At 39.1% G+C, this 27,742-nt stretch overlaps 1 protein-coding gene and 3 long non-coding RNA genes across 11 annotated transcripts in view; 2 read left to right on the forward strand and 2 right to left on the reverse strand.

The window, feature by feature from the left end:
- Window positions 1–508: 508 nt before the first annotated feature.
- Window positions 509–2,950, reverse strand: LOC121468220 (uncharacterized). Its single transcript, XR_012052989.1, has 2 exons — window positions 2,440–2,950; window positions 509–679 (listed from the first exon to the last, which is right to left on the reverse strand). It is a non-coding gene; the product is annotated as an uncharacterized lncRNA (long non-coding RNA).
- A 63-nt stretch (window positions 2,951–3,013) lies between these two features.
- Window positions 3,014–27,742, forward strand: part of KDM4C (lysine demethylase 4C) — a 247,931-nt gene continuing 223,202 nt past the window's right edge. For 2 of the 8 annotated variants that reach the window (XR_012052985.1, XR_012052986.1), the window contains exons 1-4: window positions 3,033–3,346; window positions 16,711–16,875; window positions 24,008–24,183; window positions 27,219–27,333. Coding sequence is in view for 4 of the 8 variants with exons in the window: in XM_030259016.4 (XP_030114876.3) it covers window positions 16,732–16,875; window positions 24,008–24,183; window positions 27,219–27,333 (435 nt within the window). In the remaining 4 variants the exon portion in view is untranslated. Of the gene's footprint in view, window positions 3,347–16,710; window positions 16,876–24,007; window positions 24,184–27,218; window positions 27,334–27,742 lie in introns of those variants that run through there. The other 6 variants (XM_030259016.4, XR_005978292.2, XM_072922268.1 and 3 more) reach the window with 6 other exon arrangements.
- On the reverse strand, window positions 18,957–20,112 carry LOC140681792 (uncharacterized). Its single transcript, XR_012052987.1, has 2 exons — window positions 19,520–20,112; window positions 18,957–19,376 (listed from the first exon to the last, which is right to left on the reverse strand). It is a non-coding gene; the product is annotated as an uncharacterized lncRNA (long non-coding RNA).
- Window positions 23,038–23,898, forward strand: LOC140681793 (uncharacterized). The gene is made up of 2 exons (XR_012052988.1): window positions 23,038–23,203; window positions 23,549–23,898. It is a non-coding gene; the product is annotated as an uncharacterized lncRNA (long non-coding RNA).

The raw sequence follows: 27,742 nt of genomic DNA on the forward strand, positions 1-27,742 counted from the left end.
GTGGGTAGGCATAGAAAAGATGTGTGACAAACAACCCCTGACTTCTAAAATTTTCAAGGTTTATTAAACCTTCACAAACACAACAAAGGACTGAATAAAGAAAAAGGGCAGAGATCTGTAAGCATATGACTGACCACATGCTCATCTACAAAATTGCTGCTCCACCTTTTATACCCCACCGGAGCATCAGGCAACCCTGGCCACTCCCAAAGTCTGTCAGTAAACTTCTTCTTCGCCGTCCATTGGTGGAGACTACTTCCTTGCTACTTGATTTGAGGTCAGGTGTTGTCATGCCTCGGCCTCCTAGTAACAAACCTACCCTGAGAACCAAGGCTGTCCCATTACAATTCAGAGGGGGAAGGGGACTATGGAGAGAACAGCGGATGTCCAAACAACAGACAGTGAAACTTCTCTTAACATACACAAAATATTAATCTCTTAATTGTAAGAACCGATCATCATATTACCCATCTTTAATAGATGGAGCCTCCTTGGAAGAACACAGTGATCAGACAAGACAAGCACATTTATTGTAATACAGGAAATTCAGTGTATATTTTGGAAAAATTTTTCACCATGAGTGGTAGCATACTGAAACAGGGACCCAGAAGTGTCACGGAAGACAAATTTTTAACTCAAACAGATGTCAGCTTCTCAAATCAGGAATGGTTCCTGACCACTGTGAAACAGAAAAAATACACTGTCACACAGAAAAAAAAAAAAAAAAAAAAAAAAAATTGTTCAGAAGTTTATGCTGCCTAGATATTGCATCAGCAACCTAAAACACCCTAAAACATAGGTAAGGGAACAGGTTATCCTTTTCTCTTAGAGGTTGTTGTCATGGGACCAGGGTTTTTGTTACTAACACTAACCTAAAGACATAGCCCAAAATATGAAAGCCAGGAAGAAAGTGCAGAAAAGCTTTCTTAAACTTCAGTAATTAAAAGAGTCTTCCTCCCAGGTAGAACATTGCAGCAAATTCACAGGTGCTTTGAGATGCACCCATGCAAGATAAGCATGTATTGGAAACACTGTGCCAGAGCAGTTTAATAAAGCCAAAATACTGATTTATTGATCACAATTGCTACATAAGTATTCTGAAAAAGGTCCCTGTCCTTACTTCCATCTATTAAAACAGAAGTTCTTAGCTACTGGCTTTGAAAAATGATGCCAAGGTATAGCTTTCCACAGCCACAGCGCTATGAAGATTAATGCTCTCACACTACCCATGTGCACCCTTAGTCCGTAACTTGGGACTGGCCTGAGCCAGTGGCTGTGGGAGGTGCATGCTTTGGCAACACTTTAACACACTCCAAGGCACTTCGTGACCTCTTAGAGAGTTGTAACCTGAAAGAACAACAGATGAGGAGAGGGTTGACTTGATACTTCCAAGAGTTATCCTGTACTTTCTCTTCAACAAATACTCTGCCTGAGTCTTAGAGACCACATTTGAAAACAATGTAAAGTCATCAATCTTTTTTGCTTCATAGTGAACTAGCAAGCAGGTAACAATGAGAAACTGCATTCAGCTGCACGTTTTTCTCATAAGCATTCAAAAAGTATTTTATTAACCCCACCAAAGGTTTAAGGAAGAAGGCAAATAACTCCTCTGTTTCTTCTACTCATGTTCAGTAAAACAAAAGGTGTTTCCCTGGACAGAAGAGGAAGATTTATTTTAGACACTGCTAGACATAATAGTGCCCTACAGAGATATTCAGAGATAGAGCTGCAGATTTTGTTAGCGCATAATATTGTGTTCAAATGAAAAAATAACATAAATATCTCTGAGCTCAGCAAACTTACAGAAGTAGGTATGATCCCTCCACAAAAAAAAACCCAAACAAACCCAAACCAAAACAAAAAAAACCCCAAAAAAACCCACCCACCAAAAAAACAAAACAAAACAAAACAAAACAAACCCCAAAAAACAAAAAAAAAAAAACATAAAAAAACCAACAAAACACAAAACCCCAAAAAAACCAGCCCCGGAAAGTCCTGTATTTTCAGGCTTCTTTAGCATTAAAACAAATCTTTGACTTTCAAAGATGAATATAACTTCTTTTAACATCATAGGTATACATGAGGGATGACTAAAGAGGTCTTGTCCTTTAATTATATTCTGGTTGTTTTTCACTACTTTCTAGAACACTGCAAGCAGAAGCAAAATAAAAGATGAACATGATTTGAGGTCAGGTGTTGTGAGTAAGAAAAGGTAAAGTGTACCACACACTAATTAAACTACAGACTCATTCATTTTAGCAGCATCTAAACAGTCAAAATTATACTGTACCATGGCACTTCAGAAAGGAAAGACATCACATTTAGTACTATGGGCCTTTGTCACCAAAAGCAACATAAAACTTTCACAAACAAAATCACAGCTGTATTGCTTCATATGAGACACTATGGCATACAGATTAATTAGGAAACCATGCCGACCTTGAAGCTTGCTCTGAGAGATCCACCATTTCTAAGGACCTGAAAGGTCCTGCCCATTCTGAGGTTACAAAAGGAGGAAGTGTAGAGGGATTTCTTAACAAAAAAGGGTTATTAGTGGAATCGGCGGCCGAGGAAGGTGATGGAGTCACCGCCCCCGGAAGTGTTCAAGAAAACATCTGGCACTCAGCGCCATGCTCTAGCTGACTTGGTGGTGTTCAGTCATAGTTCGGACTCGATAGCCTCAAATGTCTTTTCCAACACAGTCAATTCTGCGGTTCTCTAACAGACCGACTTGCTCTAAGCTTTGCGCTGGCACTTTCCCCGGGAGCGTCCCTGTAAGCGCGCAAGCCCCAGAGAAGCGGGCAGGCTCTTTGCGGCCCCTGGAGCGGTGGAGCCGCCCAGGAAGGCAAGGCGGCGAGGCGAGCCGAGGCGAGCCGGGCCGGGCCGGGCCGGGCCGAGCTGCCCACAGCGCCCGCTGCCGCCTCGGCTCCGCCCCCGCCCCCCACGTGACGTGCCGGGCGCCGCGCCCCGCGTCACGTGCGCTGCCCCCCGCGAGCGCGCGTGCGCAGCCAGCAGCTGTCATCCGAAGTCTGGGAGCGGGGCTCTGGCGCGCGCGCACGGCGGGGGCAGCCGCAGCCTCGGGGACGGGGGAGCCGGTGGCGGGGAAGGGAGCGCGCCTGCCCCTGCCCCTGCCTCCTCCCCTTCCTCTTCCTCCTTCCCTTCCTCTTCCCCTTCCCTTCCCTGTCCTGTCTTGACCTGCCCTGCCCTGCCCAGTCGCCTCCCGTCCCGCGCCGCCCCGCCTCTCATCCCTTCTCCGGCCGCGCCTGCCCGCTGGAGCCGCTCCCGGACAGGTGCGGCGGGAGCGCTGAGCTGGCCCTGGCGGCGGCCGCGGCTGTGCGGCGAGGAGGTACGGGCTGCGAGCGGGCCGGGACGAGCGGGCAAGGCGGCAGGGCGGCCGAAGTGCGCCGGGCAGGTGGGAGCGGGGGCGCGGCGGGTCCCGGCGGCGAGTGGGGCCCGAGTTCCGGGCGCGGGGCGGAGCGGCCGCAGCGCCGCCGGGCAGCCCCGGAGGCGAGAAAGGGCACGCGGCAGCCCCCGCGCCCGGAGCGGATGGATGCTGGGGCTCCGCGCCGCGGACCAGAGGGTGGCGGCTGGGACCGAGGTGAAGAAGGGAAACCGGCAGTGGGAAAAGTGGCGTCCTGCTCGCGGCCGGCAGTTCTGGATCAGGGCTGCCGGTGGGAGTTCTCCGGGAGGGTTCTTCGCGTGGTCGAAGTGCGTGGACGAAGGGAAATAGAGCTTTATCTCTATCTGTCAGGGTTTTGATGAAATGAAATTGTTGCGGGCTTTGCAGATAGTCTCTTTTTGGTGCAGCTCGTTCGTTCCTGTATGTAGCTAAGACTTCAGGGTTGTGTGCTGAGCGAAGAACTGAATTAAGCGCCTGTCCCACACCTGCCCACGGTTATAAAACGCTTTCGAAGCTGGTTTTGGGATCAGGTCACTGTTATGGTAGTAGTCTTCTCTCAATGAGCTTACTCTCGTCTGATTTTATCTGGGAAAGTGAGTGGGAAGTGTGCGCAAAATATTTCTCATAGGTTAACTTGTGTTAGGACAAATACTCGTGTGTCTATGTGTTTTTTAAAACAATTATACTAGCTCAGAGAATAAACAGCATTTATATTTTACTTTTTGAAGTGCAGATTTATGATTCTTTGCTGAGAATTACCAGCTGTAGGTACTGAAGTTACTATTTAGTGGCTACTAAACCAGCACCTTCTAAGTGGAAGCACTTGTTCCACAAGAAAGAAACTTAGTGACACCTAATGCACTGGGTTTTTTTGCTGTATATGGGATAAAATTCGACTTGGGGGCTTTACCTTTATTTTTGCTTGTACTGTCATAAATAGCTAGTGGCATTGCTTCAGGGAAGTATTTTCCAAGCATAAGAAGATGGAAAACACAAGCATGATTCCTGTTTCAGTAGATGAAATGAGAATAAGTTGAACTACTGACCCTCATACTAGTTTTTTTCTCAGCTTAGATTTGGAGTGGTGTTGGTGCTCGCAGTTTCCTTTCTAAAGACTGACGCAGGAAACAATATGTATCACCCAAATATGTGGACAAAGTTAAATAGCTGTTGGATCAGAGTTGGAATAAAGTATATGGGAGAAAAGTCTTTTGTCAGTGTTTGTTTTAGAAAAACTTAATCTGATTTGGTCTCTGATGTCCTTTTTTTAATGGTAAATACGATAAAATAGGAAAAAAAATCAAATCCTGTAAGTTATACTCTTTAATTATTGCTGAATATTGCATGGAGTATTTAGTGTCATTTGAGCTAATAAATAATTCTGCTCCAAATCTCAGTGCACAATCAGTATTGCATTCAAATAATAAAATTATATTGTCAACTGCTTATTATTATTGTTATAACTGCTCATTATTCCTTAGGTAATATTAGCAAACATAGTAATTACTAAAAATGCAATTTTATGCTTAACTGTATTATAAAATTTTGGATCAAGTAGGTTATAGATTAAGGACTTTCTGAGTTTAAGCAGCTCTTAGTCTGATTCTTAGTTCTGCACTTTGATATTCAATTCACTTTGGTGTTAAATTTTTTCTTAGTTTTCTTTTAGTGAGATATATTTCATCATCATGCTGAACAGAATGTGAATAGGGTTGTGGTGCTGTTAAAGGTGATATTTCCATCCTACCACCTCCAATTTAAATTAAAAAAGCTTCACCCTAACGACTTTTGAAACATGAATTCAGTATACATGGAGCTTCAAAAGGAAGATGTATTACTATAATTCTGTCAGTATAAGGTATTTGCAAGATGTCTAAATGGTCACAGGGATGGTTCAAAAAATGATCATATTCAAAAAAGAATTTGCTGGTCCAAAGTCCCAATATCTGTTATAAATGAAGTCTTACTGTAGTTTTGTTGTATGAAGACTTACGGTTTACGTCAGATTTTGTAGGTGGCATTGTATGTCATAATTCTGCTATAGTCTTGCCCTTTCCTCAAACTTGCTTGCACCAGTTTAAAATTGTGGAATTGCACATAGCAGTTGAGTTGTTTGCTTTGTCTGTGTGAGTAGTTGTACTATTGAATTATGCAAGTCCTCATTTTTATCTGTAATTTTGTTTATGTCCAGCATTTGTGGGACAGGATATTTGTGACAATATACTTGGGGCACTGTATTTAGGACACTATACCCTGAAAACTGAGGACCATCTATATAATTATTATAATCTATATAAACAAAAATTAGAAAACATGTCAGGATTTTAAGTTTAAGTTGCCAGAGTTAAGATTCAAAACACATCTCTAATGAAAACTGAATTCTGAAAAAATCCAGTGTCTAGTCAATTTCTGATTCTCAGACAAGGTGGGATAATTCATTGCCTGATGCAGATATTTTAGGGAACTTCCACAAACAAAACGTGCTCCAGGTCCTTTGCAGCATTCCTGCCTGTAAAATGTGGAGTCACTTGATTGGATTGTTGGAATTTACCTCATTACACCTGTGATATCCTGCTGGATTTTGTATAATAAAATGAAAAGTCTGGTTACTAGCAGGTAGCTTGTCTTTAAGAAGACCTAGATAAATACTTATATTCAGGGTAGCTGTTGTATGACAGACATTACTGTGCTCAGTCAGGTTTTGTTTCACTTTCACAGTTTATTTCTTCAATTAAAAAGGTATGTAAGTTGGCAAAATGGTAAATGAGCCTTTGGCTTTGGAGCTGGAAAATTGTCTATAATCAAAACCTATTTTGAAAAAGAGTAATTTCCATTTAAAATTAAATTGGGAAAAATGTAGAAGTCTGTAAACTAAGCTACAAATAAAGACATAGAAACAGAAACGTGGGAGAAACTCCTAGTTTTAGAAATCAAACTCTTCATGTCTGGGTTTGACGTGATGGAAGTATTTGGAGTATTTGGTTTGAATAAATGATGATAAATATTTCAAAACAGAGATAAGTAAAATGTTTAAAACTTGGAAAAAACAATTAATAATAGAGGAAAAATGTTTTCTTAACATTTGCAGCAATTTGCAACAATTTGTTGCCTTCGATGTTGTAGTATAGCCTATACTTACATAAGTTGGTGAAACTTCTAAACTCTCAGTGTGGAAATCTTCTTTAGAGTTATTGTGATGCAGCTCTGTGCAGAGTCATAGAATGTCCTGAGTTAGAAGAGACACACAAGGACCCCTGAGTTCACCTTCTGGTTCTGCACACGACCATTCCAAAAATCATACCATGTGTCTGATAGCATTGTCCAAATGCTTCTTGAACTCTATCAGGCTTAGAGCTGTGACCACTTTCCTGGAGAATCCATTCCAGTGCCCACCCACCCTCTGGGTAAAGAATCTTTTCCTGATATCCAGCCTATACCTCCACTGACACAATTTCAGGCCATTTCCTCTGGTCTGTCACTGTCACCACAGAGAAGAGATCAGTGCCTGCCCCTCCTCTTCCCCTCACAAGGAAGTTGCAACTGCAGTGAGGTTTACCCTCAGTGTCCTCCAGATTGAGCAGTGGTCTTAGCTGCTCCTCATACGGCTTCCCTTCAAGGCCCTTTAGAGTTGAATTTGCTCCATTTGTTTGATATCATATTGTGGGTAAGAGCCATGTAGTTCCTGCATACCATTCTGTGAGTTCATTAGGTGGTCTGCCACCACTCCTGTTAAATGATTTGTAATTTCAGGGGCCTGGGATCAGTCTGGAGTGAGGAGTTTTGGTCATGCAAGCTGATTGTATGTGTGGTTTTCTTTAGTGTGCATGCTTTCAGTCATAACAACAGAAAGGCATGACATTGCTGGATATAGCTTGGCCGCTAGGTATTTGATCTGCCCCACCAAAATGTGAGGGCAGTGGAATTGCAACTAGTCTTTGAATTACGAAATCCTTTATGAGAATGGAAGTGCTCACACTGAAAGTAAACTTTTTACTGGTGCATTTTACTGGTGCAGAAATGCTGTTTCAGATGTTCCATAACTAAGCAGCTTTAAGAAAGACAAGTACATCTTTCTGTTTCTCAGGTTATAGAGCCTCATTTATGTGTTTTGTATTTTTGTTTATTCTTTTTTCTCCCCTTTCATGCTGTCCTTATTCAGCTTCTAATAAAGGATTTGCTCTGTAGTGGTTCCTTGGGAAAATTATTATCACAGTTACTGCAGCATATCCCTAAAAAAAAGATACATGTTTTGATGTTAAGGACTTGTGAAGTCCAAGTTATAAGGGTATCTTTTGGGAGGGAACCTGTTAAAGGGGTTAATTAAATGCCATATAGGCAGAAAGGACAGGCCTACTAAAATTGTGCTTAAAAAAGTGCTTAATTAGGAAAGAGTTTGCATCTACCACCTGTGATTTCTATCCCCAGAATTATCATAGGCTGCATTAGCAATTAATATTTTCATGAAATTTTACTTGTAAATTAGCTTTTTGAAAACTGAGAGCTAGGCTAAGCCACTGTCTGGACTCTTTGAGGTCTTCAAACCCAAGTTTGAAAATGCTACACCATTGTGTGAGTTGATGGTTTACTTGCATCTTAAATAGTGCTTTCAGCTTGGATATTCTTTTCCCTTGACTAAAAGTAATTTATTGGAACTGGTAGAGATCCAGATGATCAGAAATATGGAATGGATTTTCTGTAGTGAGACTAGAAGTTTTCAGCTTAGGAGAGATAGACTATGTGAGACCACGGTAAAGATCTGTCAGACCTGTATGGTCTGAAGGTAGATATGAGCAGTTAGTTAGTTGTTCTCAGCTTACACATAAGCTATGAGATGAAACTAAAATGTGAAATAGTCAACATACACAGAGGAAGATATATCTCTTAGCATATTGTTGTTTGTAGAGTGCTTCATTATGAAATGTTTTGGATATTAAAGGCCTACAAAGGTTCAAAATCATGGGAAAAAATAATCAAATTCTGCAAATTGCAGTAATATACTCTGTGTTTAAGGATTCCTTGGTATATATATGGCTGAAGAATTAGATGATATTCTGAAAATGTGTATTATAAGCTACCCTGACACTTATTTGTGTCTAGATACCTGCTGTTAGCAATTGTGAAGATCTGGAGACTAGTTAGGTTCTGGATAACTTACTTTTGCCATTGCTGGAAGCTGTTACATGCTGCTTCCAGTTAGGACTATGGATTTCATGATTGTGTTTTAATTAAAAAAAAAGTAGAAACTCTTGAATCATGAGTGGCAGATAAAAATGAGAAAAATACTTTTTCTGTAGATTTTTTTTTTCCCTTGCCCTTTGTCCCAGGTCACTTACTTCAAAATGTTTTTCATGCTGTGAGTCTGGCTGGGAGAAGAATATCTATCGAATGAATTCAGGTCATTTTTCAGTTCAAAATTTATGAGCTCAAGTAAAGATAATTTATAGTTTTGAAACATTGTTGCTGTAGGGTAGTACCAGACACAGAAATATAGACTTGTAATGAAGCTTGCAAACTACTCAGAGCTTTGTGGTAAAATAGAGGTGGTTTCAGGATCTTCAGATTATGGTTATCTGCCCAGATTCTTGATTTCTTAAGTTTGTAGAATCTGTTAAAGTCTTCAATACTCCTAACATTTATAAACTTGAGTCTTTCTGATGATGATGGATTTCTGAGGAATACAAACCTAACCATGAGATTTGGCCTCATATCACAAATACAAAGCATTATGTTCCATGTATTTATTTTCACTATTAATACAATTAAATAACCTAAGTAACAAATTTGGAATTCCTGATAGATAGGATCTCTTTTGAAGCAGGATACATGAAGTAGGCAGACATAATTGTTTGCACAGTTACCGTTATTAAAGGAACAATTCAAACTTAAGTGTGGAAACCCAAATTACACTGAGAATTAACTAGATGCATGCCCAGTAACAGTTGAACATGCAAACTGTGCTTTTATGTTTCCAGTTACCTGAAGGTGCACTAATGCAGTAGTTCCGATTTTTGAATTTGCTTTGCTGAACAGTACAGGAGTTGGATGGTACCTACTTACAGAATATGCTAACAACTTCATTAAAATGATGAATCTACTCATGGAGTTTTTAATTTTAAGTAAAATTGCTGCTGAAACTAATATAGATTAAGGCAAAATTTTCTACTACTTGTTTCCTTTCGTGCCTGTGCAGAGCTAGTGGTGCAAACATGGTTATTTTGCAAAACAACCTCAAAAAAAAAAAAAAAAAAAAAGCTGGGGCTTCCTGTATGTGCCTTTCTCTGGACAAGTTTATTTTATTGTTGTTATCTACTGTAAAAAAGTTCATGGGATTAATTCTTTGTCAAATGTTTGTTGTCGTATAGTTAGTGTGGGTGAAAATTTGCAAGGAAAGAAAAAAAAAATATATGTTTTAGTTAATTTATCTGTGAGAAGTTGTGGCCTTAAGAGATTTGATTTTTTCCCATCTTCCTTAATTCTTCTGCTGGAGCTTGCTTTATGTAATTTGTTTAATATTGATAGTGGAGTAAAGCTTGTGGACATTGCAATTTTATGTATTAGAACACCCAGATTAAAATAATCTTATCTTTCAAAATATAAACACATTTATTTTATGATGCAGTGGCCGATAGTTATTACTTTTCCATGTTAGTTACTAATTTTGTGTATAGCAGAGTAGATGTATTAATCTGTGCTTTTTCTTTTTTTTTCAGCAGTGCTTTCAGTAGAGGGGATTGCCCAAAGTAGGCAGTCAAGAGATGAGTCCCAGAAAGCATCTTAGGAAGGAACTATTTTGTCAAGTCTCGTGTAGTCTGGAGCCAGAAAGTTTGACTTCCCCACTGATGAAGGGTGGACTTCACAGTATTGGTTAGTTTATTTTAGGCTAGAAGCAAAAAGAAGTGTATAGCCTTCAGAGCATGGTATTAAGGCAGAGAGAATATTGTAATGCTGAAAGGTGGTTCACTGTAGTGAAGACTACAGGCTTTTGTGCCTTTTAACTAACTGCAAATTAATACATGGTGTTTTTCTAGTGTGTGGACATTACAAAGAAACAGTTCAATGTTTGGGCAGTGGAGGCTGGAAATTGTAGCTGCCTAGTACTAATTTGTAAAGGCAAGCTTTAGTTGACTGTGGTGGGATATCGAGGTCCTTCTCTTTTCTTAGGACATAGGAGAAACAATTATGTAGCTTTTGCAATTACCAAAAACACGTGGAATAAAATGTGTTATCAAGCATGTAATATACACTTCTATTCTTTAGTGTCAGGTTTGTTATGTACAAGCCATGCACTTCAGATTGTGCAGAATTTGTTTTAGAAAGCACTTTTCCTGTCATCGTAACTAGTGAAATGCATCTTGGATTATGTAAATAATTGTAGCAGTAATGAGATTTCATCTTGCTTTATGGGAGCTTTTCTAGTGTTGAACTCTGGTGTTTTTAGTTCGTGAGGTTTCTTGGGTTACATACTGGCATAAATGTGGATGATTGAACTTTGCTGACCTCATGTTTTCACTTCTGCGGTATTAAGACTAATATAGCATTAATATTCCCCTAGCTGATGATTTGAGGATTTAACAGGGCCTTATAATGGCTATAAACTTTTCAAAAGAAGGATGAGGTTCTTTAACCTAGTTAGTAGCTAGACAACTTAGCTCTTTAGCTGGCAACTTTGGATAAACTACATGCCTGTATTTTATTTAAATTCTGAGTTGTTTAATCAGACACTTTTAAGACATAGGTAGACTACTTGGTCACCAAGAAATTGGAGGTTTATGGACAGGCTGTGGAGTTCATTGGATCAGGTTCATAGTTTGGGCTTGTTTGGCTAACGCTTTCCATGATTAGCTAAAAAGCTTCTTTCAATGTTATGTAAAGTACTAATGCATGATAATTTGAGTGAGATTTGTTCACATTTATTCACACTACTCTTTGTTTTCCTAGATAATTATGGGCATTTTTGTCAGCGTGCAATACTGTTGTGCAAGGGGACAGAAAATGTCTGATTACAATGCTGATATGAGGGACTTAAAGTAACTGTGAAATTTCCCTCTGTACATATGACTTGTCTCTCTATTTCATAAAGTGCATCCTGGGCATGTTTGCCTTCTTTTTATAACTTTGTATTTACTAATATTTTGCACATTTTCATTGTGTAGTAGTCAATAAAAGCTCTGGAAGTTTTATTTCTTGGATTGTACAGCTTTGTAATATCACAAAAAAGGTAGTTACGTATACACCTAAGTGCAATAATTAAGTCAGCAATAATATCATTGCAGTGCAGATTTTGCATTAGAATGGTCTCCTAGTAGTTGTGATTTTGTCTGCAAAAGAACCTCTGAAGGCCTCTTAACTATGACACTGGAGTATATATTACGCTCTCTTTTCTTAATGATTTGGCCAGGGTATAACTGAGTTTTTGTGTGTGAGAAAAATACCAAAAGTAGGCATTTTTTGCAGAAAGAATGTAGGACTCTGGGGTTCCACAAAGTCCTTGAAAGATTTACATACTGTGTTAGAAGTTAATAGAATTGAAAGGCCAACATTTTCTGATTAGTTTGTAGCATAGTGTTATTTTTTGTGTTAAATTTAGACCATGTAACTCAGTACTTGTGCCTACTGTTTCAGATTGGTGTTTGTAAGGAAGAAATGCAATAATTAAATTGTAAAACAGATTCAAGAAGTTACAGCTGATAGATCATAGTTATAAAGAAGGTGTGGAGTTACTAAGAAATCATAAAATTTATAGAAACATCTATGGACTTTCAGCATCGCAAATTCTTCATAGCCTTTACGATCTTTCTGCCACGTGATCTAAAGATGTTATATAGTTGAATCTTCTTAAGGAGTTCTTGCAAACATTGTGCTTATCAAGGAGCAGCTTTACCCAGTAAGTTAGTGAGAAGGTGTTTTTAACTGAGGAAGAAGTGCTACACAAGAGCATGGGTTGGATGACAGCGTGGCTGGTCTGTCTGCTCATTGCTTAGGGGCCTGCACCCTAAGATAGATGGAATCTGGTAGAAAAAACATCTGTGACGGACAGGATTTGTATTTTTTACACGGCAGTGAAGCTGGGCAAAAATTCAGCCTTTCTAATGCTCTACACGTGTCTTCATAATTAGTTGAAAGTGGTTAATTCTGCTTGTGATACAGACTGAGGTTCCTCACAGTACGATATGTTACATGCTTAAGTGTGGTCTTAGTTACGGACAGATAGGGGAATAATCTTGTGTGAGTCTCTTCACAAACAGGATTTTAAGAGTCTGATAGCCAGGCAAGAATGCTGATATATGATTGTGACAGTGCGATTTAATCATAGTTTTAACAATTGATTAGCAATCCTTAAATAACTGAATTTCTTCATTGTGTCAAACTGCCAGGGTATATTCGGTTGATTTGGTACATGGCTATTTTTAGAGCAGCTTATATATTAAAACTGGTGTGTTTTGGTTAAGAGGAATTTTTCTCATGCTTCTTTATGCAATAATAACTTTGTTGTGCCTGGTGCTTGAAATCAGGCATTGGCCAAAATAATCCTGCAGCTTTTCTAATAGTTGAACCACCTGAATATGGATTTCTCTTTTCTCCTTACTCTTTTGCATAAGGAATATGTAGATGTATATGTATACTCTTTTGCATAAGGAATATGTAATCAGATGTATTTAAAACTTTTCCACATTAAAAAAAATTAATTCCAAAGAAGAGAGAGCCTCAGGCTTATAGGAATGAATACAGGCACTGTGATTTCTTATGCTCTTCACCCGCAGAGTAAATGAGGATTCAAAGGTTGATAATAGGTTTCCTTTTGACTCACTTTCTATATGCATAATTTAATTTCATATGTTTACATAGCAATTGCAAGTTAATTCGTAAATCAATTTATGGTTTTGGAAATGGGTTTCATCTGTGGTGTAGTGAAAGGTGATGCAGGTGACATCTGACACGGTGTGCTTGTGTGTTAGTATTAATTGGCAGAATTAATACTAGCTTGTGTGCTTAGCTGGTACAGGGCTGTGTTTGGGATTCAGTATGAGAATAATGCTGATAACATACTGATGTTTTGGTTGTTGCCAAACAGTGCATAATCTTAATCAAGGACTTTTCAGTGTTTTGTACTCTTCCAGTAAGGAGATGCACAAAAGCCTGGGAGGGAGCTGACCAGGAGAGATGACTGAAACTGGCTGAAGGGCTGTTAGGTGCTGCAGAATGCCATGCCCAGTATATAACATGGGTGAGCTACTCAGAAGAGTGGCTGATGACAGTTTATATTGTGTATCACCTGGGCTTTTTTGGGTTTTATCTCTCTCTCTCTCTCTCTCTATGATAATAATAAATAAAAATAATTTTTACTTTGTTTCAATTGTTAAACTGTTCTTAACTCATACATTTTTACTTTTTTCCTGATTCTCAATACAATCTCATTATGGATGGGGGAAGTGTGATCAGCTATGTGGTATTTAATTGCCAGTTTGGCACCCCATATTTGGCATGAAGGATTGAGGTAACCACAGATCAGACCAGAGCATGTTGGAAGAAATTTGTTACAAGCAGTATTTTTGTAAGGTTAGTGAAGAATTTTGTGAATGGCAGATGGCACATGGTGATTTATACTTGGAAATTACAGCACCTTCTGATCTGGAGATAATGTGTATCTGTCACTTGCCTAAAGTTCGGTCCTTTCAAGAATACTATATCCTGGTGTGAAATAGAAACGACTTTTTCCTTTAGTCAGCCTCAGTGTAGAAATGGAAATCAGAGGAAATGCTGATTTTATGTGTATAGCTTACTTGCTTTTTTTATCTGTTGAAGTTTTCAGAGAATGAGCGGGAATATAGTCCTGTTGGTAAACTGCTGATGGTGAGAACGAGAAAATCCAAGTTCTCTTCTTCTGTATTTGCAGTATGAGTGGGAAGTGAATAATTGGTTGTCATGGTTTAATGTAGTTGAGTGCTTTGTTAAGGAAAAAATTCATAAGCTGTGGATTCCCTGTAAGCATCTTCTTGCAGACCTGGCAGAACCTAGTTAGTTAGTTTTGAATATGGACACTCTGTTAAATCACTTAAGATAGCTGAATATGCCTTTGTGAAATCACACTTAAAGACGAACAAGCCCTGGGAAAAACTCTCTTGCTCCCAGCCTTTGAACAGGTAGCTGGCCTCTGGCCAGGCCCTGCTCTGCTGCGTGGCCCACGTGGCCTGGCGCAGTTGGGCCCTGCTCTGCAGCAGCACTGGCCGGGCTGGGACCCGCTCTGCTGCATGGCCAGGCTGACCCGCGGCATGGCTTGGCTGAGATTCTGCCACCACCAAGTTCCAACCATGGCCAGTGAGCCAGGCCGGTTCTGCTCAGCTTCAGGTGGAGTCAAGCCAGGCTCTGCTCCAGCTGTGAGGTGCGAAGCCATCCTGCTGGCACCATGAAAAACCATGCAGCTGAGAACAGAGGTGACCCTGCACAGAAAGGGCCAGAAAACAGCCATGCAGCCAGAGCGGGCCCGGCAGAGATCCCATGACCATCCATTGGCCAGAGTGAGATATTGACTCTTTTAGTGCACAGATGAAACTTGCAGACATCAATCCTCTCTCAAGTGGGAGAAAAAGAAAAGGGTGAAGACATGTAAAGAAAATTAACATGGAGACACCAAGGTCAGTGAAGAAGGCATCAAATCCCTGATAGGAGGAAAATGAGAAGATACCTTTGTCTTGGGCTGAGATTCTCTGATAAGGCTATGGTGAAGATATAATTGATACATCCGACTTATTTCCCTGAAACCATGGAATACATTTGGGAGGATGTAGCATTGTAACTACAGCTGTGAGCAGAAGCACCAGTGTTGAAGCAAGCAGATGTTAAAGTAGCTGTGATCTAATGAGAAGTGTGAACAGAGATATGAGAAGAGATGAGAAACCTGGCCCCAGGGATGGGAGAAGGAAACCTCTGTTCCCAGATGGCCCAGACTGAAAGGCAGGATGTATTCCATTTGCCATCTCTAGGGCAGTTTAAGAAAACTGTTAAGTGGCCTTTTTCCTTATGTCTTCCACAACCATTTCTCCCTCTGGGGAGACATCTGCTGATAATGGGCTATTGAATGATGAAAGGGGCATGACTGATAAAAGCCCATTGTGAGATGGGCTCTGCCCAGTGGGAGGAACAAAGCATTCCTAATTGGATATAATCTGGGATTTTGGGACGCCACTCAGGCTTTTCCTCTGGATTTCCAGGCAGACTGCAGCTGTTCCAATTTGGACTGCTACCAACACCCTGGCCAAAAAGGGTGTCAAGTTGTATTCTGACTCTGTCAGTGTTTTTTCTTTTGTATAATTTCCTGTATTTTGTTTTCTTTTTCCCTTTTTCTGAATAAATTATATTTCTGTCTTGGAGTCTCTCACTGGTTTTGGTTTCAAACCAGAACACCAGAGATGAAAGAACTTTTGTTTCTATACTAGAACAGCTTATCCTTAAAATTGCACCTCAATAAACTGAGATGACCCATGGTGTTAGTTGTGCAAAGACTACCACACCATGGAGGGAACTTCATAATTGCAGATTTCTGGGTGGCTGCTCATGAAAATTAAAAGTATGAGAGAACTGTTTCTTGTGGAAAAGTCTCCATGGCATGGCAGGAGAGACTCCTCTCCCTAAGTGAACTGAAGAAATACTTTTATTTTAAAAGTGGTAAACTGACTGAAAATACCAGATTTGTCTCTTTATGCTGTAAGTAGGAAAAGAAAAAAGAGCTGGGTGGGAGGAGAAGTCTTCTGAAGGTTTTTTTTTCTGATTTCTTACTATTTTTTCCTTTAGTTGGGTTAATAAGGTTTTCTTTATACCTTTTAAAGTTTTGAGCCTGTTTTGTTCTCCTCCTTATCTTGCAGCAAATAATGAGTAAATTATTCTAGTAGGTGCACTGGTATTTGGCTACCACTAGTCCCAGTACTTTGTTTTTCTCCATTTACTGAATGGAAATAATGATATTTTATGAAACATGTAGCTTTGTTACTCTGGGTTATGCCTGTGTAATGTAACTCTCTAGACAGAGAATGTGCAGATGGATCTACACAGGAAGATGCTAGGTTTACTTGAGAAAACATGCTGTAAAAGCAGAGGTATGGACTGGACTGTGTGCTTGTCATTTACAATGATGTTTGTGCTGGTTAAAGGCTGAGTATTATCAAAGAAGTAAGGATAAAAAGTAAGCCTTTTACACTAGCCTGGAAGGATGATTGTAGATATATTTTTTTTATGTTTGAAACAGTGTATGTTGAAAGTCAGAATTGGTTTTACAGATTATTCTCTACAGTGTATGATTTTTTTTTTTTTAATAGGTGGATTGCAATTGAACCAGAATGGCTGCTGTTATCTCAGATAGTCCTCCAAACCCAAGCTGCAAAATCATGACTTTTCGGCCTTCGATGGATGAATTCAGGGAATTCAACAAATACTTAGCGCACATGGAATCACAAGGTGCTCATAGGGCTGGAGTTGCAAAGGTAAGCATGTATTGCTTAGAAGAAAAATGCTCTTAATATCTGATCTCCCATTACTTGTATTTCGCTGATTACAAGCCTGACCTTTTTCTTATTTATTTTTCCCAAATGATTTTCAAGGAGTAGGTAATGATTTGTTACTATTTTAAGAAAGAGCCTTGTGTCTGATATTTCATGTAGACTAATGAAGGTGTTGTGTAGTGTTTTTTCTCTAACTGTAAATTGTTTACAAGCTTACAATAGCAAAATAGGTTCTCTTTTTAAGTAGACCTAAACTATTTTTGGTCAAATCAGAACAAAGCAGGGAGCTGACAGTATAAATTAAAGTAGTCCTGGTATATCAGGTTTTTAACTTGGTGTTTTATGTTCATTATGGCAAACATAAAGATGGTAAGGCAGTGTTTGAATGGTAATAGTTTTCTTTTTAATGGTGATCAAGTTATGTTCTTGTTAATCAGAACTTCAGGCACACTAGCTGCTTCTGTATTGCTCTTTGAACAATGGCACATCCAGGACCTTAGAGCAGAAGTTCCCCCCTTGTCAGAGGGTGATTGTCAGAGGTTCACTATGACGTAATTTAGTGGTACAATTGTTTATGCTGTGTCCGTTTTGCCACTTTTCAAACCAATAGAAACCAGTGCAGTTATAGAAATACCAGCTTAGTTATTTTACGTACTCTGTGGGAATAGCTATCTCTATCACTGGGCTTTGAAGGTAATGTTGCATGGTCAAGACGTTTAGAATCTGAATGAGGAGGAACAAAACTTGAAATTCTTGGTTTCCTCCCCACCCACTTCTGCCTCCTTCTTCCTGTGAAACAAAGCAAAACTCAGCTCCTCACTCTTTGAAAACCTTGTAGGTTGGTGTTTTTATTATTTCAGTCGATTGAGTACATAGGTTATATTCTCAAAATTTGCTCTGTAAACAGAAGTAGAAATGTAATAAGCAGGCAACAATGGAAAGCCTGTGCTGAATTTTTCCTATGTCCAGCTATGTTCTGGAACCTGCTTGTATAGGGATGACATATTGCCGTCCTTTAATCTTGGACAGTAACCTTGATTGTAGTGGTATTTTCTCGCTTGGTTAAACAGCAATTAAAGCATCTCTTGATCTTTTCAGTCTGTCAGGTACTTGTAACACATTACTAGGTTGTCTTGAGAATTTTATATTCTGTTTTTCACTATATTTTTATAATATCTCAAAAATTTATAAATAAAAGTTAACCAGCTAAGTATTTCTTAAAACAAATCTTATCAATTGGATAATTAATGCTGCAGAAGTTCAAGGGACATTTTCTAAGTTTTGGATATTGGCTTTAAAATAACAGAAAAAAAAATTTGATATCCGTTTTGATAGTAATGGAAAATTAACTTACAGGGAAGCTAATTTTTTTTTAAGTCCAGGAAGTCTCAGGTATGAATGCAAGAAGAATAATGACTAATGACTACCAGAAGAACTGAATGCATTTGCAGAAACAGTAAATTGAGCTTTAAACAGAGAACACAGAGTAGGCATACCCAACACTTTAGTTTAAATGTAAACATGTAAGGGAAGAAGACCTGTTACCTGTGCAGAAGAATATGTGTGTGTAAATGGGGATGAAATGACTATAAGGCTTGCATATATTGAAGGAAGGAAGGAGTATGGGAAATAAAATGTTAAAAAACTGCAACCACCACTGAAGTTCCTAATGCTGTGTCTGAAACAAGTAATTAAGGTACTATACAAACAATATCAAACCACTGCCAAAGCAGATACATACTGTGGCATCCCTTGAGCAAATTGGCAAAAAAATTGCCATTAGGCTTTTTAAAGTCTGAAATGAGCTTTAGGCATAGAAAATCTATTTTAGTCTTACTGTTACAGAGGATTCTATACTTAAAAAGGAAGACAGAGGGTAAAAACAATAGAACAAATGACAAACAAGGGACACTGATAGATTAGTTGTCTTTACTGGAGAGTGAGGTGTTTTGAAAAATGTTATGGTTTGACACTGGCACAATGCCAGTGCTCCCCATGAAAATGCAATCTTTCAACTGAATGCTGTGAAATGCGATCGAGAACAGAGCAAAGCAGGCCCAAGCTCAATAACAAGAAAAAACTTTATTAAACTACTACTACTATGCTACTATAAAAGAGGGAAAAAAAAAAAAAAAAGAAGAAAGAAAACACACACAATTCAAAATGAAAACCTTCTAAAGCATTCTTCCTCCCACCACCCAACTCTAACAAACCACAGTGAGACACAATCTGGACCCCAATCAGGTTTCCACCCTCCAGATAATCAACACCCAGTCCATCTGCAGGGAGAGAGGAGTCTTTCTTGTGCCACAGACCCCCCAAGAAACACAGCTGCCACATCCTGTGCTTCCATGTCACCACATGGCACCGCCCAGAGAAAAAAAGTTTGCCAGTGGTGACCCTCTCCTTTCCATGCACAGTGCTCACACCACCAATGCATGGATGGACAGACTGCTCTTAGGATTTTTCCTTTCAAGGATGCCCTGCCAAGAGGGGAAAAAACAACAGTTCAGTTTTTCATTTTTGGGACCAACAGTCCCCCCCATTTTCCCCTGGGGCCGAGGGTCTAAGAACAGAGCTCTTCTTCTCTTCTTCTTCTGCGAAGACAGGGGGCACTACTACAAACCTTTTTAACTTTTCTCTGTTCGCTCCACTTCTGTCTTTACTTAGCTGAAGCATGGTCTCTTTGGCTCACCAGCATCCTCCTAAAATACAGTCTCTCTTGGAGGAGAAGATCAGTTCAATCTGTGGCTACTAAGAAAAAGTCCAGCCAAAAGCCACTCCATCATCTCTTCTTACCTAGAACTCCTGCCAACATCCCAGGTCCCAGGCTGTCTCTCTTCCTCTCTTTTTTAAACTAAGGAGGAGAAAAATTTCACAAAGCTTTCATTTCTCAGGAAGGGTTAAAAGTCCCGACTCCCAAGGATGGCTCGCTGCCCAGGCTCCAGCTCCCACAGGCAGCTGGGCACCTTGCGGCCCCCCCGCTCTTCTCCTTCCCTGCGGTGAACTGCTGGCAAAACCACCGCTGTCTCTTTTTCTCTCTTGGGAGAGAGAGACTCTGGGGGGGAACGGAGACATCCCAGATTTCTCCACCCTTCCATCTGCAGGGGGCCAGCCCGGTTCCAGTCCCTCCACCCTTGGGCCTACCTCCGAAGGCCACATGGCTTTTCCCTCCCCCACCCAGCTCGTGGCCGGGCAGGGGAGAGTCCTGCACTGACCGCTGACCGGAACCAAAGACAGCGCGTTCTCCTGGGAATTCTGCTTTTAACCCCTCTGTGTTCTCAGAGGCGTGTCTACCTTCAATTGGTCAATGTCCAAATTGACCTCTTCCTTCCGGAAAAATTCTTTTTTCCGTGTCAAACCACGACAAAAACTCAAACTGCATTCATATAGAGCAAAAGAGTTAAATTAATTGGCAGTCACATTGGCAAGTAGAGAAGTAATATCAAAACACTGTGCTGAAAATAGATACTGGCAAGTGCAAGGAAAACAATTTTCAGATGAGTTGAGGAGAAATAGTTACATAGAAGTAGTAGGCAGTGCCATTCAGAATCAGATGTATGGGAGATTACTGGTATATGAAAGAGGATTTAACAGAAATGTATGTGCTGATAGCACTCTGCATTAACCACAGTAATACTCAGTAGTGTGGTCTTCATGCAGGTGACTGGCTGATTTAACTAAGACATCCCTATCTAAAACCGTATGTTTATCACACTAAATGATACTAGACTCTGTTAATATACTTAGTATCTTTGATAAATAAATATGTAAATTTATTTGATAAATAAATACGTAAATATATCTTGCCTTAGATTTTTCCTTTTTCATATTTGAGCATTCAACAATGTGATTGATGAATTTGATCTAGGTTGCTCCCATTGTATAAATCTAACTTCCTTGACTTAGAAGAGGCTATTTTTACTAAAGGAAATATGAAGAGGCTTCAGAGGGACAGGTCAGTGGTAAAAACACAGAGACTTAATCATTATTTCCAGTTGTTATACTGGCTAGCTGTGTGTTGCTTTGAACATGATATACTAACATCTTCAGTCTTTGTCCTTATCTTCCTAAGAAAATACAAATTCTTTGGCGAAGGAGGTTTATTTTTATAATCTAAAAATTTTTTTGCTTATCAGTCCTCACAGAATTCACTTTTCTAACCAGCACTCTAATTACAACAGTAATATACATACTCCTGTTAGCTGGAAGGGGATCTTTTGAACCGTATTCACAAAAATATTTTTATTGCTTAAAGCCACTGACCTTGAACTAAATAAGATAATGCAAATTTTGGTTTTCAGTATTCATATATTTGAGCCAAACCTCTGACTTCATGCTTAATAATCATGAAAATGGAAATCTCTATGCACATATTTGATTTCTCTGCATATATTCTGAATGCATGACTTCTCTGCTTCCAAACTAATATTTCATATTTTGTTAATGTGAGTATAATTTAAGTGTTCTGTGAAAGAAATAAGTAGGAATCACAAGATGATTGGATTGTTTTTCTTTTCTCTGAAAGTGAACAACACTGAAACTTGCTAAATAGTTATTGTACAGCAGAAGTCCTGTAGAAGTTGAGAAGGAAAAGAGGAAAAGAGAGTTGCAGCTGTGTGAAAACTAGATAAAAACACCTGATTATGTGTAAAATAAAAACATTAGCTAAGGAAGTATGTTACTATTAGATAATTTTCCTTTGGCTTGATGTTTGTCTTTTGCTGTGCACTTTTAGCACTAATGGTCTTGACTGGATTTCTTAGGATTGTTTGAGTACATTAAGATTAAAATATGCCTATTTGTGATTGTTTTCCAAAGTTAGAAAATGATCTTAGGATCTGTTTTAGGATTTTATTACTTTCATGGGAGGATGAAATAGGGAAATTTCTATGGACTCTTATAGATAGAATCCTAAAATGCTGTGTAGCTTAAGGACTGCCTCATTGTGATCCTGTTATTAAAAGAATTAGAGAGATACCTCTGCCTGAATTAAGGTGCAAACAAGAGCATATGCTGAAGTCAGAAGTATGGATTTTGTTAAACAATAAATGAGAGAGAAAGAAACAGAAAAGGAGGGGGGCAAAGGGGGAGAGAAAGAGAGTGACAGAGAGACAGGTTAAGTATCACCACCATGGTTTTCAGCAACATCTTCACCACCTTCTTCTGGTCTTCTTGGCGGTGAGGGTCCCACAAAACCCACAGAATTCAGTATATTAATATATATTTGGGGCAGGTGGAAATGCCCAGGTAGCTGACCTCTCAGGGGCCAAGTTTGATACTGTCTCTTGCAACAGACTTTAGATCTGTTGCATCCCTTTCCCTCAGGGAGGAGGCTGGGGGTGCTTCAGGGTTTTTGGTGGCTTATGACACCTCCTCACTGCCTCTCAGTGAATGTCCTGTGGATATGGCCATCCAGGGGTGGGGGGGATTTGCAACTGTGCTAGTTGAGCATACGGGAGGAGGATGGGTGCTCATTCCTTCTGCCCAGAGGTTGTGCCACACCCCCAAAACTTCTCCTCCACACTGGGGGCATGTGAGCAAACCTGGCCTCAGCAGATGACTACAGCCTCCCCCAACCCAAACGCAACCAGAGCCGATTTTCAGGACAGCTGCTGGGCTTGGCTTTCTTGTGGATGCCTTCTTCTCCCTCAGCCTTGCTTACGTCTCCCTAGACCTGAGATAATGAACAATTGTGTCAGTTTAACTATAGTATCTTATCTTTCCTTAGGTGCTGAAACTCACAGTCCAACATTTCAGGCATATTCAGGGAGGGGTGGGCTTGGGTAGGCACAGTTTCTCTATACAGTTTTATCATAATGGGAAAAAAAGTCCTTGAGAACAATGTTTTAAGCCTTTAACCATAAAATTTCAGTCTCTAACACTACTTCTAAATTATGAATTAATTATTCAAATAATATAATTAATTTGTTGCATGTTTATAAAAGCTGTCCTACCTTGTTGTAAGGTACTTTAAAAGTTCTCAAGCCACTGCTCCTGGAAATTTGATTTGAACTTAGCAGAAGAATGAAAGTAATGAGTGGATCAAAAACCATGTCATTAAGCCTTTGGACAGGTAGAAGTTCAAAAACAAAACTAAACCAAAAAATATATATAAATTTTTTTTTGTTGTTCTGTTTTAGAATTGATACATCTAGAGTTATTTGTTTTCTGCTGAAATAATATGTGCAAGAAATGTTCAAAATTACTCAGCCTGTTGAAGAATACTGGATGACTACAGGCTTCTTTGAAGTTCTTAGTGATTTCTTTTGCTAATACTTCAGAATCTGCTGAGGAGTTTTCATAGACTGTGGGTATTTCTGTGGTATTTGAAATAAATGCGTTAACTTTATAGTTGGTTAATCTGCACATAACTTTAATCTTCAATTATGAGGATTAAATAATGTAATTATAACAGCTAATGTATCTAAATTAATGCACATGCTTACTGTAATAGAGTTGTACCCTTTAGTTTTACGGGAAGTAAATTGAACAGATTTTGAAATATAAAACAGCTGTATTTTTTTCACTCTTCAGTTAAAAAATAGAGTTACACGTACTGTTCATACCAAATAATGTTTAGACAGGGGACTGACAGGTTTTTTTTAGGAATTTTTATTTTAATTGTCTTTATTTTATGTCTTTGAATTTTTAGGTGTGGAAGAGACATCTAGGATCATTGAGCCCAACTTTTGACTTAGCACCTACATGTTCACCTCTAAACTGTATCTCCAAATGCAACATCCATTCATTTTTTTTAAACACTAAACATATATGATGTCATGGATTGCAAAGTATTTGTCAGTTATAAGGCTTTCTGATTGGGAAAAAAAAGTGAATTCTGTTATTATAAATGTGTATTTTTGCACAGTTGTCTATGAATTGCTGTGGATTGGTGAGTTGCTGCTTGTGAATTGAGGTGATACTGGGTATGTTCTGTATGGGTTTCTACATTGTCTAGGAGCACTTTCAGTATCAGTTAATGTGAAACAGCTGGTAAGCAAATGTTTCTTTGATCATGTGGATCTATTCAACTGTTCCTTCAGTTTTTTGGCAGGATGTTTTGAATTGTTACTGCAACTGTGATGCTTTGTTTTGTTTCCCGAATTTAAAGGTTATCCCACCAAAGGAGTGGAAGCCGAGAAAACATTATGATGATATTGAAGATTTGGTGATTCCTGCTCCAATTCAACAGATGGTCACTGGCCAGTCTGGACTTTTCACACAATACAGTATTCAGAAAAAGCCCATGACAGTGAAGGAGTTCAAGGATCTAGCCAACAGTGACAAGTATGTCCTCTTGCTTAGTAAGACAAATATTTATCTTCACATGCTGTGGTTTCTTTGAATTGTGCAAGGCAGTTGGTGATTCCTTTTACATTTTTTCCTGTTTCTCAAGGTATGGAAGGGTACCACAGTGTGAGTATTGTTTAAGTTTTTTGTTGAAAGCATCTGATACCATGGCAGCAAGAAAGCATCTGAAAAACCTGAGATGTGATTTTTTTCTCTCTACCTTTTTCCCTTTCTCTTCCAGAAGATGTAGAAAATAGTGAAGATGATACAGATGTGTGTCTGAGTTTTAATTTGATTACACCTATTAATGTTTAATTCCTAGATACTAGAATGGCCTATCACTGTGTAATTCTGAAAACTCCAGTATCTTTTATAATCAATCCAGAAGCTTTTGCATTAATCTAAGAGAACTCAGTGGTATATAATGAATGTCAGCATTATGGGTATCATGGCAGAGGGGAAAAAGTTTGTAAAGGGCTGGGCACTGTACTGAAATGTTTCAAATTGTTGAGCATTCCAAGAAGAGGGAATTGATAGAAAGAAGTTTTGCCTGTCATTTTGGCCACATAAAAAGAATATATTTTACTTGACTGTCTCATCAAAACTGAGCGGAAGTGGTTTCTGGAAGATGAGTCAAAGGATCTTAGAAAGAAAAGATACTTGAATGAGGAAAGGTAATACTCCCTTAGTTTGAAGGCCATCTAAAGCTTTTAAGGAGGCTTCTTGCCAAATATTCCACAGCATCCATGCCTTCATGATAGTGCAAAACTGACAACATTTTTTTCCCCCCCGATTACAAAGAATAGCACATATATATTACTTGTGCAAAATCAAGTTTAGTGCACTGACGTTCCCCCGCTCACAGCCTCCTGAATTATCAGGCTAGCCCAGTGATCTGAGGCTTTGAGGGGAGGAATATCGGGAGATGGCAAAGATTTCCAAAAGAGGCTCTTACCCCGATATATGTTGGTTCAGCTCTCTTTATTCTGTGATGTCCAAGGGGAGAGCAGGGCAAAAGAGAAATGTCAGGGGTTTATGTAGACTTTGGACAGGGTGGGCTTCTCTGGCTCTCCGCTAACCCTGTTGGGGCAGGAAGGAGAGTCCAGGGTTATCTTGATCAGAGTTACAGGGTCCCGGGGAAGGGGGCACAGAGTGCCCATGAGCACAATGTAACAGTGCACACTATTGTTTCTTTGGTAATTGGAAATGGGAACCTATTTTGTAGTTCTTGAAATTATTTGTTTAGTAAATATTAGAGGTGAGAGTAAATCATAAGACCTATATGGTATTTGATGTGATTTTCAATAATTCTCTTTCATAGATGTTGAAGTTTACATTTTATTAACACCTAATAAATTGAGGTACACTAATTTCTTAAAATAATTAACTAATGCAGAAATTTTGGGAAGTTTTTAATGTGTATCATAGTGTTTGTTAAGTTTATTATATTTGTCATGGAATATATTTTGGAACTGTTTCTGATTTCAATTTTTATGGTTTTTACTGAAATCAGATGGAAACTTAATTTTGCATGCAAATGTAGAACAGTTGGGGGGACTTCTCGTCTATAACTAGCTGTAGGTCTTTCCAAATATTTGTCGCTGCTCTTGAGAAAATGTGTCACATAACATTCTATGATACTGTTACAGCAGTCAATATTTCCTAAACTATCAAGTAGCTGAGAGCCTCTGTACTCCCATAAAAATAATTTTTTTCCTTAAAGGAGAAGACTTCTCTGTTAAAGACTTTCTTCTTGAGAATTAGGATGTTGCCTGTTTCCTTTGGGTAAGAGAGAAGGGCCATCTAAATGAAATCACAGTTGCCTTTAAAAGTATCATGTGTACTCAGTCTAATGCATTTCATCTTTTATTTGTGTAGACATTTGCAGCTCTCTCCATTGAACCAAAGTGCTTCTCTGCTTGACCTCTGGGAAATAGGAGGAGTTCATGTATGCATGTTACTCAGGGCTCAGCAGAAATACAGTCTGACTTCTGGAGCTATCATTAAAAATAATAAAACAATTCTCTTGTTGAGAATGTTTTGGTTAAGATGTGTTTTGCTGCTTTTTTTTTTTTTTTTTTTTTAGTCTCTGTTCAGAGTTACTACATGATGTAAATGTATTTGGTCTCAGTGTTGTATGTTTGGATTTTCTTTCCAGTTGTTCAAGTGGAGCATACTGGCAGTTCTACTGTGAAACTGCAGCTCTCAGAGTTGCACTAATGGGGGAGTAAGTTCTCTTTTCTGAAGACTTAAATATGGAAGTACAGAGGTCTGACAAAGGATCCTGAGGCAAAGCTATTGATAGATGTTTCTGTGGTGTTGTTCCCACAAGATTTTAAACGGTTACACGAGTAACCATTCAAAAGTATTTCCATAAGTATATTTAAGCATGTGTGTTATGTATGTTGTGCTGTTATAAATGAGTAAAAAGAAATGTTCCCTTAAATATTTCTTTTCTCTGCATTGTAGATTTTTTTTTTTTTTTTTTTGTATCAGTGTTTGAAACAACAGCTTTTCTTGAAAGGTTTTTCTGGGGCAGGAAGAACAGAAGAAAGTATTGGTTTTGCCTGTGAGGGCTGCGTGGCTGAGTTAGTTTATATTGTTCTGAGACAAGCTTGTACAGGACCTATCTGAGTCTTTGCAGAGCTGGTAGTGAGATAGGAAAAGTAGAAATACTTGTTAATTGTGTTTTCCATATGTCTTTTTACAGAAGAGAAATAAAAGGGAGGAGCTCAGACTGAGGATGGTTAGCAGATGGGCTGATTTACTGCAGGGACTGAAGCAAATACTGTGTGGGTTGGTGGATGACTTTAGTTACTGTAGCTGTCAGTTAGGAGGTTCCCACAATATGGGTGATCATGAAACCAAGAATTCAGGACAACCGGTAATTCTTCTGTTTCAGAGAATTTGAAATAAAGTGATTTCATCTTGAATGTTCATACCGTAGTCTATTGTCCGTGGCATAGAAGTATAGTTCATTGTAGAGGCGGTTGTTGAAAGACGGTGATGAACCTTTGCCTCTTTCTCTGCAGATACCGCACTCCAAGATATGTAGACTATGAAGATCTGGAGCGTAAATACTGGAAGAACTTGACTTTTGTGGCACCAATTTATGGAGCAGATATCAATGGGAGCATTTATGATGAAGTATGCTTAGTTTTTTATGAAGTTTATCCCTTCCAGCCCTCTTTTCAAGGGTACTCTACTTAGAGGATACACTCTTGCTTTGTGACTGAGACTCTGTCTTTTGAAATCTTTTTGTTACTCCTTAAAGCCTTCAACCAAGGTTGAAATTAACTCTACATCTGCTAGAGTCAGACAGTTCTGTCCTTAGGCAGTAGAATATTGCTACTCTTCCTAATCATGACTCTTCTCTTTCTTCACTTCAAACTCTCCAGAACTTTGAGATTTCTTCCTACTTATTGAATTGTTTATTAATGTTCTAGTTTGTAGGCTTTCTGTCTGTATCTGTGGACACTTAGAGATATTTTAACTAAGTTTTATTTTGAAATTAAAAGATGGCTACTTTTATATCTCTTCACTAAGGAATATTGGT

This window comes from Taeniopygia guttata, chromosome Z (genome assembly GCF_048771995.1).
Source record: "Taeniopygia guttata chromosome Z, bTaeGut7.mat, whole genome shotgun sequence".
Classification (NCBI taxonomy): Eukaryota; Metazoa; Chordata; class Aves; order Passeriformes; family Estrildidae; genus Taeniopygia; species Taeniopygia guttata.